This window comes from Phasianus colchicus, chromosome 30, assembly GCF_987193195.1.
Source record: "Phasianus colchicus chromosome 30, bPhaCol1.hap1.1, whole genome shotgun sequence".
In the NCBI taxonomy this organism is placed as follows: Eukaryota; Metazoa; Chordata; class Aves; order Galliformes; family Phasianidae; genus Phasianus; species Phasianus colchicus.
Window position 1 is genome coordinate 1,722,336 of NC_143465.1, and position 16,440 is coordinate 1,738,775.

The 16,440-nt window shown below is 60.9% G+C and overlaps 2 protein-coding genes across 3 annotated transcripts; both read right to left on the reverse strand.

Annotated features, from left to right (window-relative positions):
* Positions 1-79: 79 nt before the first annotated feature.
* ZNF687 (zinc finger protein 687) lies at positions 80-10,612 on the reverse strand. The gene is made up of 9 exons (XM_031608081.2): positions 10,481-10,612; positions 5,226-7,474; positions 4,018-4,196; positions 3,485-3,661; positions 3,219-3,381; positions 2,654-2,950; positions 2,457-2,569; positions 2,145-2,286; positions 80-1,796 (listed from the first exon to the last, which is right to left on the reverse strand). The coding sequence occupies exons 2-9, from the start codon at positions 7,452-7,454 to the stop codon at positions 1,326-1,328; spliced, it is 3,771 nt and encodes a 1,256-aa protein (XP_031463941.2). The 5' UTR covers positions 7,455-7,474; positions 10,481-10,612; the 3' UTR covers positions 80-1,325.
* Positions 10,613-11,439: 827 nt separating this feature from the next.
* PSMD4 (proteasome 26S subunit ubiquitin receptor, non-ATPase 4) lies at positions 11,440-15,680 on the reverse strand. 2 transcript variants are annotated; one of them, XM_031608082.2, is made up of 10 exons: positions 15,552-15,680; positions 14,469-14,609; positions 14,085-14,199; positions 13,556-13,642; positions 13,202-13,270; positions 12,579-12,794; positions 12,382-12,490; positions 11,918-12,049; positions 11,752-11,819; positions 11,440-11,673 (listed from the first exon to the last, which is right to left on the reverse strand). In XM_031608082.2, exons 1-10 carry the CDS (start codon positions 15,575-15,577, stop codon positions 11,506-11,508), a joined length of 1,131 nt encoding a protein of 376 aa, XP_031463942.1. In that variant the 5' UTR covers positions 15,578-15,680; the 3' UTR covers positions 11,440-11,505. The 2 variants fall into 2 exon arrangements, with proteins under 2 accessions (XP_031463942.1, XP_089983444.1); XM_090127318.1 differs by having other exon boundaries at positions 15,507-15,607.
* Between the last annotated feature and the right edge of the window lie 760 nt (positions 15,681-16,440).

The following is a 16,440-nucleotide window of genomic DNA, read 5'->3' on the forward strand; positions in this document are numbered from 1 at the left end:
AGCGTTACTGAAGCAGAATCACAACCCCACACACGGCGCTCGCCCCCCCCCCCTCCCCCTCCCCTCCCTCCCTCCCCAGCCCCACACGCTTACAGAAATCCATCTGAAGGCACTGAAGTGCTGGAAAACCCCACAGTGCGATTTGGGATCACAGAGCAATGATTGGGGATCGCGGCGCGACGATTCGGGATCACAGTGCAATGATTGGGGGATGACGGCACGATGGTTGGGGGTCGCGGTGCCATTTGGGGTCGTTTCCTTCTAAAAGTGGGGGGGAACCTTTTTTAAATTCTGCTCTACAGCCCACAGCGCTCGGCAGTCACTGCCCACGTGGGGTCGGAGGAGCGGCTCAACGCTTCCCTTCTCCTTTTCTTTTCCCAAGCATTTGTTAAGGATTTGTTTTGGAGGAGCTGAAGCCGCCCATCCCCAACCCCCCCCACAAACAAAACAAGAACAACAACAAAAAAAACCCAAAACAACAACAACAAAAAAAACCAAAAACCCAAACCACCCCCTGAAAATAATTAAAAAAAAAAACAAAAACAAACAAAAAAAACAAAACCCAAACCCAAATCACAACAGTAGTTCTTTTTGTCTTTTTTCTTTTCTCGTCGCTTTTAGTGTATATGGTACAACTGTACACTGTGTGAGCAGAGATCCACCCCAGGGTGGGGGGGGAAATGGCTGCACCGACCCTGCAGCACTTGGGGTTCTGTTCTGTCCCTGGAGGACCCTGGCTGTGGGTCTGGGGGTGCAGGGAGAGCCCCCACCACCCCAAGGAGCAGCTGGAGGGCTGAGCGGCGGCTGCAGCGTCTCTGCGGCGATGGGAGGGCGCTTCTCCCATCCGTGGGAAGTGTTAAAAAGGGAAGGAAAGAAAAGAAAACCAACTCTAAAGAGGTGGATCTCGCTGTGATGATGTACTCAGGTCCCCCCGTGCTGTGCTGCTCCGGTGCTCCCTGCACAGAGCTGTCAAATGGGGATGTGGGGCTGCAGCCTGGTGCTGACGGCAGTGTCCCTGCAGCTGTCGCTCCCTGCCTCATCCCTGCTACTGCAGCCCTGCGTGCCAGTGTGGTGCTTCTGCACAGACGGGGCGGTCCAGGCTGTTGCCCCCACCTCCTCCTGCACAGAACCGCAGTGCAGCTCCGCTGCTCTCAACCCGGGGCGGCCAATGGGTTCGGTGCTGGGATGGCACAGAGCTCTCCTCCTCGCAGTGCCTCCATTCGCCCTATGGTACCACACTGCCCCGGAGGTGGAGGAAGGGGTTCCTGGGGCTCCGTCTGCCCCCCTATGCGGGTTCTGTACACCCCGAAGGAGCCGGGCAGCTCTCAGTTCTCAGGGCTGGCGTTCTGCCGTGCACGAATGAAGGCCATGCCGTGCGTGCGGAAATGGGTCTTGAGGTTCAGCTGGCTGTCGAAGCTGCGGCCGCAGACGGTGCAGGACAGCGCCCCGTCAGCCGCATGCGGAGCTCCTTCCAGGGGGCTTCGGGGGCCCGGCTCCTCCGCCTCCCCCGCCCCCTTCTTCTTCTTGTGGGTGATGAAGCGATGGCGATTGAGGGACACCTGGGAGGTGAAGCAGAGCCCGCACTCTCGGCACTGGTGGGAGCTTTCGTCAGTCCGGTGCTGGGGGATGTGCTCCTGGAAATCGGCGGCGCTGCTGGCGAGGTACCCACACTTGCGGCAGCGGAAGGGAGCTTTGCGGTCTCCTTTGGGGTTCTTGGAGGGTGGGGTGGTGCTGTCGGGCTCCTCGCTGCACGAGTCCCCATCGTCCGACGAGAGTTTCCGCTTGCGGCCGGGCACCTGCAGCCATGGGGGGGGGAGCATTGAGGGGGGCAGCTCCAGCAGACCTCTGTGCTCTGACAAGAGGCGGAATGGGGTGCAGGAGTGGAGCCCCTCTAGAAATCACCCATGGGATCCCACACACCGCCCCTCGTCTGCCCCTCCCTCCTCTCCATCCCCTCCCCACTCCCATCCCACAGCAGCTGGAAGCTCATAGAGCGGATCCTATACCCATAGAGTGGATCCCACAGCTGTGCAGAGGGCACACAGGGCCTCTCCCACCCCGCAGGACATGGGGGGCACAAACTGACACAGCCCAGGCTCACGGAGAGGCCCCACATCAGCCCTGATCCCTGGGAGCAGCCATACCTGCACGGCGCCGGCCCCGATGCGTGCGATGATGACCTCCTGGCTCTTGGCCTGGTCGGTCACCTTGATGCCATGCCGCACCTGGATGTGCTTCTCCAGGATGAGGCGGCTGCTGAAGGTCCGTTTGCCCTCCGTGCAGAACCTGTGGGGCGCAGGGGGGATGGGCAGCGCTCACCCACTGCCCCCATTGGACATAACCCTGATGTCCCCCCTCCCTTTCCCGTGTGCAGGACATGCAGGGGACCCCCCCGTGCCCAACTGAGCCCAACTCCCCCACCCCACAGAGCAGAGCCCCCCAGCACAAGGCGGTACCGGCACGGGTAGACGCGTTTGATCCCTTCGTGGTTGACGCGGACGTGTCTGCGCAGGCTGGGAGCGGAGCAGAAGGAACGCTCACAGAGATGGCATGGGAACTTCTTCACCGACTGTGGGAGACAGAGAGGTGGGGATATCACAGACAGAGCGCTCCCCTCGCTCATTCCCTCCCCAGTGGCCCCACAGCCCCTCACCTTCCCGTGGTCCTTCTTCATGTGGGACACGTATTCGTCGCGCTCGGGGAACCACGAGTGGCAGACGCCGCAGGTCCACCCGCTGCCCTTGGATTTGCTGGTTGCTTTGCGCTGGAAGCGGCTGCGCTTGGCTTTGCGCAGCTCTGGGGAGCTGGGGGGGTCGTCCTCCTCCGTGGAGGATGAGGATTCGTCAGAGATTTTGGGGACAGGGGTTTCCATGGGCTCCTGCTTCGGGGTGAGCAGCACCGCCGCCTTCTTGACCGGCTCCTCCCGTGGCTTTGCGGGCTGATGGGTGTTCTGCAAAGCAGAGGTGCAGTGGTGGTTGCTCCCCTTGCACAAAGTGATGGAGGAACCCACAGCCACTGCACGGCCCTGGCCATCCTCCAGGTTCCAGATAGCAGCAGCAGTGGCAGCATGGGAAAGGATGGGGGAATATTGGGAATGTGGGGGATGCTGGGAACACGGGGAACATCAGGACTTTGGGAACATGGGGCACAGAGCTGCAGCACGGAGCCCCTTCAACCCCCCCCAGCCCCATCCAGCAATCTGTGGGTCGTGGCAGTACCTTGAGGTGCTCCAGCATGGTGCGTTTCTGTGCAAAGAGCAGCGGGCAGTCGGGGCACTTGAAGACACTGACACGCTGGTTGAGCAGATGTTGGTCAAAATGGGAGGAGAGCAGCGGCTTGTGGGTGAACACTGTGTCACACATGGCACACTTATAGATCATCCTGTCGGGAGCAAGAAGAGTTCAGAAGGTCCGGAAGAGCAGCATGGCCCCAGCAGGAGCTGCGTGCTGCCCTGCAGGTGGGATGTGCTGGAAGGGGCACTCACTTGGACTGCTGGTTGCCAAAGCCAGGGTGCTGCGTGTAGACGTGCGCGTGGGCGCTGGGCGCAGACTTGAAGGCCATGGGACAGATGGGGCACTTATGGAACACCTCGCAGTGCGACGTCTGGATGTGTGATTTGATGGAGTTGACGCCGCCGAACACCACGGCGCAGCTGGGGCACCTGGGGGATGCAGGGGGTGAGGAAGGGGGGCATCAGTGCCAGCATCCAAACTGGCTCCAGGAAGGGTCCGCCTTGGAGCCACTCATCCTGTCTCCATCATGGGGGATGCAGTGCCCCAGGAGGAGCTGGGATTTTTGTGCCGTTGTGCTGAGGGATGCTCATATTGGGGGATGTGGGGGGAGGAAGGATCCCATGAGGATGGGGGGTGAGGGGCAGAGCACCATGCCGAGCTCAGCCCCAGCACTGCACCCCGGCAGTGGGATGTGGATTTCTGCCCAAAACCCACTGCAGACCCCCGGCCACCCCAGTGTCCCTACCCAGACCCCTCAGACCCCACCCGTCCTGGTGCCCCCCACCTGTATCCCACTCTGCGTGAGAAGTGCAGGCAGGACTCCTTCAGGTGGGTCTCGAAATTGGCCAGCAGGAAATTCCCCCCACACTCAGGGCAGACGTGGGGCGGGCGGTTCTTGTGCATCCGCTGATGGGCGCTGAAGCTGCAGCGGTTGGACATGATCATGGGGCACGTGGTGCAGACCTGGGGGGGCAGAGGAGTCAACCAGACCCTAAAAGGAAGGAGAAGGGGGAAAGGAAGGGGAAAGGGAGGAGGAAGAGGAAGGGGAGGGGATGCTGCTGGCAGGCAGTGCTGCTCTGGGAGAGCTCTGCCTCCTGGGCATGGTGAAGGCTGTTGATAGATTTTGCTCTGCCAGCAACTTCACAGTGAATTTGTGCTCATGTCCCAGTGCTCAGAGCTCCAAAAATTATCCTGCTGGCATTCTCAGGTATTGAGGGGAGAGGGCAGCCCTCCCTGCTCCATCCCCAGGCAGGAACAAGGAGCAACCCCCCCCTGCAAGCCATGAGGCCGCAATGCCTGCACCTGATGGTGTCTTGCTGCAGCAGCAAGCAGAGGACTGGGAACTGCCCATTCCCACCGTGCAAAGGAAGTCAGTGCTCTGAAGGTGGAGAGGAGCACAGTGCCCAGGCAGTGGGACAGCAGGGCTCCCAGTGCTTGCCCCGAGTCCCCTGGTGGCCACAAGAGCCCCATGGTCAGCAGCCCCATCCCATGGCAGAGCAAACCCATGCCCTGCTCTCACTGCACTTCAATTGTGCTTCAGGCCCAGGAAAGAGGAAGCAATGCCACGGCTGCACCGTGGCTGTGTGGGACTGCCTGCACCACACTGGGCTCTCTGCCCTCCTGAGTGGGGCCAGAAGAGCTCCATGGGTTGTCCTAGGAGTTGTCCAATGTTGCTCCAACTGTTGCCCCATGGAGCCCTAAGGGTTGCCCTACGGAGCTCCAAGTGTTCGCTCATGGGGCCCCAAGAGTTGCTCCAAGAATTGCCCCACACAGCCCCAAAAGTTGCCCCAAGAGTTGCCCTATGGAGCTCCAAGTGTTGCCTCATGGACCCCTATGGGTTACCCCATGGAGCCCCAAGGGTTGCTCTAAAACTTGCCAGACGTGTTGCCCCATGGAACCCCAGGAGTTGCCCCAGGGGCTGCCCCACAGAGCCCCACGATCCCACGAGGGCCCTCCAGGCACTTCCAACCCCCAGCAGGAGGGCTGACATACCGTGCTGCTTGTGGTCCCCGTGGCCACTGCCTGCTGGAAGTGCGCGGCCAGCCCGGCCTTGTCCTTGCACTGCTCCTTGCACTCCAGACACCTGAAGCAGCTGTAGTTGCTCTGCTCCGAGCCACTGCTGCTCAGGGGCAGGATGGGGAGCTCTGGGGCCCCGTTGGCTGTAGTCAGAGCATCCTGAGTCACGCCAGCCACTTTGCCAGCAGGGAAGGAAGCCACGGAGACCAACGGGGTGATGTCCGGCTGCCCGATCATCTGATCCAAGGCGATGGGCCTCATGACCAGGTGGGAGCACTGCATCACCAGCCCCTTGTCCTTATGTTCACGGGCGTGCAGCAGCAGGCTGCATTTGTTGAAGAAGACGAGGCGTTTGGTGCAGTGGTTGCAGGTCACCTCGATGCGCATGCTGCGCCGGTCGTAGTGGCGAGCCAAACTCTTCTCCAGAGCGAAGGAATCCCCGCACTCGAGGCAGCGGTACCCAAAGGGTGGCAGTGCCAGGCTGGCATCAGCCGGGGGGCTCAGGTTGGGTTTGTAGGTAGGCAGCAGATTCTTGCTGTTGAGGATCTTGTTGAAGGCCTCCACCAGGCTGGATTGGCTCCTGGAAATGACGGTGCCTGCGACGGTCGGGGAGGGCTTCTGAGGCTGCACCATCACCACCGTGGTGCCGTTCAGCTTCTGGTTGGCCGTGGTGGTGATGGTGGTGGTCTGCGTGACGGGGCTGGCGTTGGTCCTCGTGTCGGCCTTGGGCAGCGTCTGCGGCACCAGGTTGATGATGTTCTTGGTGACAGCTTTGCCCGTCTTGGCCGGCAGCACCACGGACTTCTGCTGTGCCACGCTGGCAGCGATCAGCATGGCGCTGCTGGCGCTCTGGATGGTGGAGACGGGCAGCACGGTGCCTTTGATCTTGGTGCCGTTGCCGAGTTGGACGCTGACAATTTTGGGCCCCTCGATGGCTTTCAAGGGGCTGGAGAGATCCATCTTGTCCCGGGACACCTCCAGCGCGATGCCGTCCTCCTTCTCCGCCTCCAGAGCGGTGTCCTCAGAGCTCTGCTCAGCCGAACCCCTGGCAGAGCTGGGCTCTGAGTCTGACGAGATGCGCGTCACCGTGCGGGTGATGCTCCCACAGGAGGTCTTGATGGTTTTGATCCGCACCTTCAGCGGCCGTGAGGAATTGGAAGAAGGGGAATCGTTGTTGTTGCCTTCCTCCTCCTCCTCCTCCTCGGCGCTGGACATACTCTGCGGACTTCCCATGGACTTCTCCAGAGCTTCACGTTCCTCCTTGAGGGCGATGTCGTCCAATTGCTTTGGAGAAGTGGGGATTCTGGGGCTTTGCACCACGGGAGAGGAAGGCTTAAAGAAGGGCTCCTGGGGGCTGCTGGGCGAGCGCTTCACCTCGGGCAGATTGCTGGCACCGCTGCCCAGGCTGGGGTCGGAGCCGGGCCAGGATGTGATGGGAGAATCCCCCGCAGAGTAGCGGACGGTGACAGACTTCAGGTGCTCCAGGGGATTCTCCTGCAGAGCAGCAGACAGAGCCTTTGGGTTGGCCTCGTGGGCCGCCTCCTCGGAATCAGACTCCTCTTTCTTGATGCAGGGCACGGCAGGAGGCGGCCCGCTCACACCCCCGGCCTGGCTGCCCTCGAAGGGCTGTGGGAAGGTGGGGGGAAGGCCCTCCACACCCTCCCCCCCGGGCTCCTTGCAGTCCAGCGATGGGGTGGGAGATGGGGAGAGAGAGGGCACGGCCAAGGACTTCTCCTTCGGCTTGCACTCGCGAGCTCTGTCGATCAGGTTGGCAGCGTTGTCTTCATTGGGATCGGGGCTAAAATGTGAGAAGATATCCAGGGGTTTGGGTCCTTTCTCCTTCACCCAGCACTCTCCATTGGAGGACGCCACGGCTTCCACAGACCTGGTTGCGGGGGACCTGGGCAGCTCGGCTGCCCCGAAACCGTTCTGCAGCAGGCGGGAGCTGAGGCTGTGCCCATCCTTACTGCGCCCATCCAGTGCGTCCAGCTGCTCAGGGCACACTGTGTTCTTCACGATGACGCTGACAGCGGTGATGTCGGTGTGGGGCAGGACGTGGTCAGGTGGCCCCGGCTCGCCAGGAACCTGTTTGATGTGAGCCTCAGCCTCCTCGTGGCCCGAGTGGATGGCCTCGTTGGTGTCGATGTCAGGGATGTCAAACGCTGCCAGGAGGTCGTCAAAATCTGGAGTTTTCATGTCACCCATGGTGGGGCCAACGGCGGAGTCTGGAAAAGAGGGAGGAGAGGAATGTCAGCAGCACAACCCCAGCACAAAGCAAAGCGTCACCACCCCATCCTGGGCTCCCTGAGATACAACAGAACCCCACAGGGACACGGATGGGAATCCACCTCCCCCATGCAAAACCCTGCTGCCTCTTCACTTTGAACCCCGGCCCTGAAGTGGCTCTGGGAGCTCCTCTGCCTTCACTGCTCCATCTGTGCATCATTGTTTGATCCCAAGCCAGAAGGGCTGACAGCTCTGAGCATCCTGAGCATCCCTGCACACTGGAGAGACTGAGAGCTGGGGCTGCCCCGAGGCCAGAGCTACCCACCCTGATTCATTGTATGTGTGCTGTGCTGAGAGCACGGGCCCCACAGGACCCATCCTTACCCCATAGGACCCGTCCTAACCCCATAGGTGATTGTTCTGGGAAACCTGGACCCCAAGCCCCCCCTCACTGGGAGGAGCATCCTGAGCCCCTACACAGACAGCAGAGCATGGCTGCACTGTGACCTGCCTGGCCAGCACGTACTTATTTTGGGAGCTCAAACCACAAGTTCCAGGCTTTTTTCAGCACAAAATAACTATTTTTCTTTGGCAAAACAAAGGCTGCGCCAGGGGGGCAAGAAGGGGGGGGGTATTTTTATCCTCGAGAGCTGCCATCTGCCAGGGAGAGCACTCCGAGCATCTCAGCTATGGGACAGAGCATTTTGGGGAGGGGGGGGGGTGGCTGTGCACAGCACCCCCAGCACCAGTACAGCAGCTGTTTCCAGGGCCAGCTGTTTTTAAAACTGCTTTTCCTGTTTCCCTCCCCCAATGCATCTCCCAGTGTGAGCTGTCGGAGCACAACAGGTGCTGCCCCCGGAGCTGACATCACCTCTGACACCCCCAGCACCCTCAGCATCACATCCTAATGATCACAGTGCCATCCTAATGATCACAGTGCCACCCTAACAAGCTGGCACTTAGCGAGGCTGCAGTTCCCACCTGCACCTGCCCACCCCTGGAGCACCTCTCCCACACAGTGCTGGATGGGTGCCCCCCTTCATTAGCTGCCCTTGCTAATTTCCAGGACTATCATTAGTTTTGCTCATCTAAAAGAAGGCAGAAGGGATTCAGCCAAGCTTCAAGAGGGGAGAACAGCTCAGAAGAGAAGCAGAGATTAATGCTGAGAACGGCTCCAGCACATTGGATGTCTTCAATTCGTGGGCACAGGGATATGGGATTGCATCTCCCCACATCTCTCACACAGTGCTTCATTTCTGTGTGTTATACCCAGCACCACAGCAGGGACTTAAAGAATGACAGCATGGGGGTTGGGGAGGAACCTTCAGGGCCAGAGAATGACAGCATGGTTGGGCTGGAGGGGATCTGGAACAACACAGAGCTGTGGGATGGTAGGGCTGGGGGGGACCCTATAGGTCATAGAACGGGATCACAGCATGGTTGGGTCTGAAGGGATCCTATGGGTCACAGAACCATGGGATCACAGCGAAGTTGGGTCTGGAAGGACCCTATAGGTCACAGAACTGTGGGATCACAGCAAAGTTGGTCTGAAGGGATCCTATGGGTCACAGAACCACAGGATCCCAGCGCAGCTGTGTTGGAAGGGGCCGTGCAGCCCCCAGCCTCAACCCCGCTGTGATCTCAGTGTCCTTCCCCCCCAGATCAGCTCAGATCCACTCTGACCACCACGAGCAGCCGGCCCTGCAGCCCGGCCGCAGGGATTACGCTGCTGTCCGTTCACCAGAATTAAGCCCACACCATCTGCTGACTGCAGGAGAGATCCAAACAAAGCAGCGGCGGCGCAGATCCAGAACCCTTGACGACTTGGCCGGGCTGAGAGCTGAAGCTTCTGAACGCCAGCAGGTGCTCTGCAGGCACCCAGGGCTCCCCAAAGGGCTCTGTACCACCACAGCTGTGCCCACACCGGGCGGTTTGACCCACAGCTTAGGCAGCTGCTGCCATAAATGAGCCCCCCGCCCCCCCCCCATCACAACGCAGTGCCAGACCCTCTGGAGAATGCTCTTCGAATGCAGTTCGTTGTGGAGATGTAACTGCAGCCCCCAAAGGCCGCCTGCTCCCCAGTGTTGTGCGGAGCTGCAGGGAAATGAGGGCAGGAGGGACTCGGGGACTGAGAGAAGAGGGGGGGGAAACGGAGCTCAAAACAAAACAGCGCGCTCCCTCGTGCCCAAACCTCGCCAACAAAGCCAGGGAGGCCGTAGGGAAGCACTGCGGGGCCCCAGAAGGATTTGCAGAGGCAGCGACAGCCCACAGAGCGGCCCCACATCCCCCACGGCCGCAGCGGGCACCGCCTGAGCCCAAAGCGAGGGGCAGAACCGCCCGACAGCCCCAGTGGGCTCCAGAGCTCCCAGTTTCCCCAGTGAGGTCAGAACCCCCCGGTGTTCCTGGCCGGGCCGCAGGGCTGAGCATCCCCACCCCCAGCCCAGGGATCGGCTTTGGGGTTTTTTGAGGCCGTTCCTGGAAACGCGGAGGGAAACGCGCGGAGCCGCAACGCCTTCGTGCGCCGCACCGCCTGGGCAAACGGGGGGAACCCCAAAGACCCCCGAACGCAGCGGGACCTCCGTCACCTCCACGGGGCTTTGGGGAACGCGGAGCTGCTCCCCGAAGGGCTCGGGAAGGGGGGCGGGAGGCCGCCGGGGTTGGAGGGGGGGGGGGGAAGGGCGGCGAAACGAGCGGCGCCCGCAGCGAAACGCGGCCATTAACGGCCGCTCGGCCCGAAATTCCTTTGGGGGATGGAAGGAGGGGGGGGGAGGGAGAGAATGGGCCGCGGGGGCGGGGCGGGCCTCCCGGAGCCCAAACGCAGCGGAGCGCGGCGGCCGCCCCAACCCGCGCCCTCACCGCACCGGGAGGCCCCGCGCGTGGCCGCTCCCTCCGGGCCGAGCGCTCGGCGGCCTTCGCGGCCCCCTCGGGCCCCGGGCTTCCCCCGCGCCCAGAGCTCCTCCCCCGGCCCGGCCCCCCCCTTCGAGCGGCCTCCGCCGCGGCCTCACCGAGCGCTGAGCGGGCGGCGGGCCCGGCTGCGGCCCAACCCTCCGGCGGCGACCGCTTCTCCGCAGCACTTCCTGCTTGGCCCGCGCCCCCCGCCCTGCGCCGCCGGACGCTGACGCCCGCCCCCCGCCGCGGCGCTATTGGACCGTCCGGACGTCGCTCGTAGCTGCGGGCGCGCTCATTGGTGGGTGGCGCTGTCGCTCGTGGGTGGTCGCGGCCGCTCGCACTCGCTATTGGTGGAGGGGGAGGTGAGTCGGGGCTGGATCCGCCCGCTGACGGGGTACCCATTGGGGGACGGGGCAGCCATTGAAAGCGTGATCCCGCCCTCCCAGCTTCCTATTGGCGGATCTACGAGCAGTCTGGCTGCTGACTGGCTGAAAGCTGTGCTCATCAAGCCAGCCCGCCCCCTTCCTCATGCCATTGGCTAAGCGGGGATGCCCATCCAGCACGGATCCGCAGAGCTATTGGCCACAGACAGCGTCGCTCAGGGCACCGCCCAGCTGTTGCTTTCCCGTTGAAAGAGACGCTTGTCGCTCAAAGCGAAGGCCCGGCCCGCCATCACCCCATCGGTTGGGAGCCCTCAGCGATCGCCCACGTCCTCTACCATTTGTTGGCGGCGCTGTCATTCACGGAAAGCTGGGACTTCGCCCCGCCCCCTCGCTCTCCTGTTGGCCAGTTCGACCGCACATCCACCCTGGAGGAACCAATGAGTTGCTCCGGCCCGCCTCCTCTTCCCATTGGCCAGGGACGGGGATCGATTACAACATCCTCCCCACCCCTTCCTCCATTGGCTGCCTTCGCCGCTCATCACCGGAGCCCCGCCCACTGACCGCGTCGTAAACATCCTGCGGAGGCGCGGGGCACGCCGGGAGGTGGCGCAAGGGGGCGTGGCCTCCGCGCTAGCCCCGCCCCCGCGAGGAGCGCCACGGGGCGGGAAAAGGGACCGGGAACGGGGACGGGGTCCGGGACCGGCACCGTGCTTCAGCCTTTATTGCCGCGTCAGGCGCAGCCCCCAGCCCGCCGCCCCTCACTTCTTGTCCTCCTCCTTCTTGTCCTTGCCCTCCTTGGAGGCCTGCGAAGCCAGCGAGCCCATGGCGTTGCGGATGGCCTCGTTGTTGGGGTCGACGCCCGGCAGGTTCTCCAGCACACTCTGCAGGAACTCGGGGTCCTGCATCACATCGTAGTCATCCTCCTCCTGCGGGGAGACAGCGGGGAGGAGGGGGGGTCTGCATCCGTGCCAGCCCCATCCTCCCCCCCCATGGCGAGGCCTCACCTTGGCGGGCTCAGAGGTGTCCATGGCTGTGCTGCTGTCCACCTCAGCTGCCTCCGCCTGTGCGAACTCTGCAGGAGAGCCCAAAGCTCGTGGGATGCTGTGGGGCGGCCCCAGGGCTGGCCCGACCTGGGAGCTGCCCCTCTGCCCCCCATCTGCATCAGCTCACCCGCTCCCTGCAGCGACATCTGCATGGCGTAGGCGATCTGCTCCTCCTCCGTCATGCTGCTCAGGTCGGGCAGCCCGGCGCGCCCAAACTCCTGCTGGGTGATGGTCATCTTCAGCAGAGCATCGTCTGAATCTGCGGGGACAACAGCCACGCTCACAGCCCAGCCAGGAGCCAGCAGTGCTGCCTGAGCACAAGCAGCTCACACCGCACCCTTCCAGAACCCAGAGCCCCCATCCCCCCACCCCGGACCCCCTGCTCCCACACCCAGACAGGGAGTTTCAGTGGGAGCCAAGGGAAGCTGCAGCCTGGAGCTGCTCAGAACGCTGCCGTGAGGCTGCAGGGGTGGGTTCTGCCACATCCAGCATCCACTTCCTGCAGCATTATGGCAGGACACCCTTCCAGCAGCCAGGCTCCATCCCAGCAGTCCCCACCGGAGCAGCTCTGCTCCTCATCCAGCTCCTCACCGTCCCCTCCAGAGGCAGCAATCCCAGCCTCAGCTGCAGAGGCGGCCGCAGCCCTCCTGGCCTCCTCCTCCTGCCGCTGCCTCTGCTCCTCCATGGAGACACGCAGAGCCTGCAGAGATGGAGACAGAGCAGTGCTGAGTGGGGAGAACCCCGGAATAGGAAGAGCAGGGCACACGCTGCCGCCCCGTCCCACTCACCAGGGCCAGCTCTGGGTCGGCACTTGGATCCACGCCGAACTCGAAGTCGCTGGCGCCGAGGCCCAGCATGGCCCCCCCCTCACCAGCCAGGATGGGGGAGCTGATGAGGGCATCAGCCAGGCTGGGTCCCGGCGGCACCGTCACCAGATGGGAGCCCGTGCCATCCTTGCCATTCAGAGTGTTGATGAAGGCAGTCAGTTTGTCTGTGTTGGCTTCCTAGGGGTGAAGAGAGGGGCTGGGAGTCCGGCTCCCCCCATGCTGCCCACACACCTGGCAGCCTCGCTGGCTGCACCACTCCAGGAGATGCCATGATTGCCCCTCAGGCCACCATTATCCCTTCTCCTCCCACCAAACAAAATCCAGACTGAGCAGAACTACACGGGACGCAAACTCCAGGGACACAAACCCCAGGGCAAGTGGTCAGAAATGCTGCCTGGGGACACACAGCTCTGCTGTTTCCATAGGGAAAGATAATGAGGCTTGCAGCAAGACAAGAAGGGCCTCCCTAGAGGGAAACATTAACCTCAGCATCACCACAGAGGGGCCGAGGCACAGCCATGTTGGTGCTCTTCCCAGACTCCCTGGCTCAGACCTTAACTGGAAAAATGCAGCCCAAGTCTCACCTCTTCTCCAAAGTTGATAATGTCAACGTTGACCTTCTCCTTCTTCAGACGTTTTGCCAGCTTCACCAGCTGCAAGAAGGAGACACGGCAGCTTTAGCTTCTCACTGCCCACATCTCTCACAATCCCAACCTTCCCATTGGAACCTGGGGACAGCCCTCAGGATCCGCTCCTCCAGAAGCAAAGCCCCAAATCAGCCGCCCAGCTGCAGACCTCCAGCAAGCAGCTCCAACCCACATGTCCCTGCTGGAGCACAGCCTTCCTCTCAGAGCAGGGCAAGGAATAAGCCATCCAGCTGGTTTAGGGGTACGTGCAGAGCAGAGACAACGTATTCTGCTTGGACTGGTGCTACTCACATCTTTCTCGTTATCTTCTACAGGACTCCCAACAAAGGCAATGATTCGCATCTTGTGATTCTTGCCCTGGCGATGCTTCAGAGCCAGCTACAAAACAGAAGTGACATGGTGCTTAAGGAGCAGCTCCCAAAAGAGAGGATGGCAGGGAGGCAGCCCTGCACAGACACAAAGGAGCAGAGAACCACTGGGCTGTGTGGTGATGGGCAGCTCCACCTCTTTCTCCCCAAACCCAGACCTGGGGAAGGAGCTGCCCTCAGTGGAAGTGTGGCCAGACTCCACAGTGGGCAGTTCCACCCCACCTGTCCCAATTCACTTCTCATTTCCAGATACCCAACAGCGTGAGCCGCCGTGCAGCAGAGCAAGATTCCCAAGGCTGAGCTTTCACAATGAATTTTACAAAGGTTTCTGAGGCAAAGCCAAGGATTTGCTCAGCAGTAGAGTCAGGAGCAGATCTAACAGGACACACTCAGCCATCACTTGTTACAAAGAAAGATGCAAGCTCGGTTTGGAGTAACAGACAACCACTTACGTGAGCAACTCTGATCCCTGTGCAAAAGGTTATTTTCCCTTTGGGCTGCACTGTATGTAGCTTTGAAAGGATCCGTCCTGTGTCTGGAGTGAGTGTGGTCAACACTTCACAGTTACTGCAAGAGAAACACACTGCAGTGAAGCTGTTTGAGAACCTCTCTGTGAAACCCTGTCTTTGCTACAGAATGAGGAACCCCCCACCCCCCTTCCCGCAGCTCCTCCAGGTCTGCAGCACTCAGCTCTGTGGTATCAGAGCACACAGGGCCAAGATGTGGAACCTGGTTTCCTAAACAAAGCGTGCAATCCATGCACATACAGCAGCGTGCCCCACTGCCCTGCTCCCAACCACCAGCCCCACTTTAACCAACCCTGGCCAGCCCCATACTTGGCTAAGGTGATGAGCCCCACGTTGTTTTCGGGGTTGCTACGGGTCTTGGAGTGGCACACGATGTTGACAGCATCCTGCTGAGCTTGCAGGCGAGTGGGTAAGAAGTCCCCATTTCTCATGTACTCACTGTTGTCAACACTGAAAAAACAACATCCCTCAGGGGTGCAGCTCAGTGTCAGCCACAAACACGCTGAGGGGGCCCTGAATCCCACTGCCAATGTCCCTTCCCACCCAACCATTCCACGTTGATCTTCAAGGTTGATCTTCAAGGACCCTTCCAACACAACCATCATATGGTTGATATTTAAGGACCTTTCCTGCCCAACCATCCCACAGCAGTTGACCTTTCAGGACCCTTCCCACCCAACCATTCCACAGCTGATCTTCAAGGACCCTTCCAACACAACCATCATATGGTTGATATTTAAGAACCCTTCCTGCCCAATCATCCCACAGCAGTTGACCTTTCAGGACCCTTCCCACCCAACTGTTCCACAGCTGATCTTCAAGGACCCTTCCAACACAACCATCATATGGTTGATATTTAAGGACCTTTCCTGCCCAACCATCCCACAGCAGTTGACCTTTCAGGACCCTTCCCACCCAACTATTCCACAGCTGATCTTCAAGGACCCTTCCAACACAACCCAATACAACCACCACACGGTTGATCTTCAAGGACCCTTAAAATCCAGCCCTCACACGGTTAATATTTAAGGACCCTTCCCACCCAACCACTCCATCAATCACCTTCAAGGACCCTTCCAACCCAACCATCCCACGGTTCACCTTCCAGGCCCCTTCCTTCCCCTCCCCAGTCCTGCAGACGATCATTACGGTCCCCGAAACACAGCAGCACAGCAGTGCCGCCCTCCTGCAGCCCCCCCCTCCCATAGGGCCCTTTTTAACCCCCACCCCCCCCCCGGGCCCGGCCGTGCCCCAACCCGCCATGACTCAGGGAAACCCTCAGCGGCGCCGCGCGGCCCACGGAGCGCAGCGGGATGCGGGGAAGGGAGAAAGAGAAGGGAGAAGGACCGAGGCGGAGGTTATTGCGCTCCTGGCCCGGCCCGGCCCGCTCACCACACCATGGTGCTCTCCAGAACCATCTTTGCCCCTTTCCTTCAGAGCCGCCTCACGGCCCTCTCAACAAGGAGCCCGCTGATTGGCTGAGCGTCGCCGCCCAATGGGCGCCCCCCGTGCTGGGAAGCGACGCGCGCGGAGCACGCTGGGAGTTGTAGTTGTAGTCATTGAGCTGAAGGTGGGACCGAACCCACAGCTGCAGCCAAGGATCCGCGGGTGGAGAGCGGTGACGGCGCTGCCATGCGGGGTCAGCAATGGGAGCTGCACTCAGCATCTCCATCCGTGACACCAGGAGGGTCTGTGATCTTAATGGTCACCCACAGAACCACGCGGAGTGGGTTGGAAGGGTCCTTGGAGGTCAAATATGAGGTGGGTTGGAAGGGTCTTTGAAGGTTAAACGTGGGACGGATGGGTTGGAAGGGACCGTGGAGGTGAAATATAGGGAGGGTTGGAAGGGTCCTTGAAGGTGAAATATGGGATGGATGGGTTGGAAGGGTCCTTGAAGGTGAAATATGGGATGGATGGGTTGGAAGGGTCCTTGAAGGTGAAATATGGGATGGATGGGTTGGAAGGGTCTTTGGAAATCAAATATGGGGAGGGTGGGTTGGAAGGGTCCTTGAAGGTGAAATATGGGATGGATGGGTTGGAAGGGTCCTTGAAGGTGAAATATGGGATGGATGGGTTGGAAGGGTCTTTGGAAATCAAATATGGGGAGGGTGGGTTGGAAGGGTCCTGGAAGGTCAAATATGGGGTGGGTGGGTTGGAAGGGTCCTTGGAGGTGAAATATACGGTGGGTGGGTTGGAAGGATCCTTGGAGGTGAAATCTGGGGTGGGTGGGTTGGAAGGGTCCTTGGAGGTGAAATATGGGTTGGGTGGGGTGGAAGGGTCC

Excerpts from the sequence above, each read along its gene's own strand:
- ZNF687 (XM_031608081.2), bottom strand. The coding sequence starts at position 7,454 with ATGGGTGACATGAAAACTCCAGATTTTGACGACCTCCTGGCAGCGTTT. Across the intron at positions 3,382-3,484 it reads TTTGGCAACCAGCAGTCCAA|GATGATCTATAAGTGTGCCA; the intron begins GTGAGTGCCCCT and ends TGCTCCCGACAG. Across the intron at positions 2,951-3,218 it reads CCATGCTGGAGCACCTCAAG|AACACCCATCAGCCCGCAAA; the intron begins GTACTGCCACGA and ends TCTGCTTTGCAG.
- PSMD4 (XM_031608082.2), bottom strand. The coding sequence starts at position 15,577 with ATGGTTCTGGAGAGCACCATGGTGTG. Across the intron at positions 14,610-15,551 it reads CTGGAGAGCACCATGGTGTG|TGTTGACAACAGTGAGTACA; the intron begins GTGAGCGGGCCG and ends TTGTTTTTTCAG. Across the intron at positions 14,200-14,468 it reads GGGCTCATCACCTTAGCCAA|TAACTGTGAAGTGTTGACCA; the intron begins GTATGGGGCTGG and ends TTTCTCTTGCAG.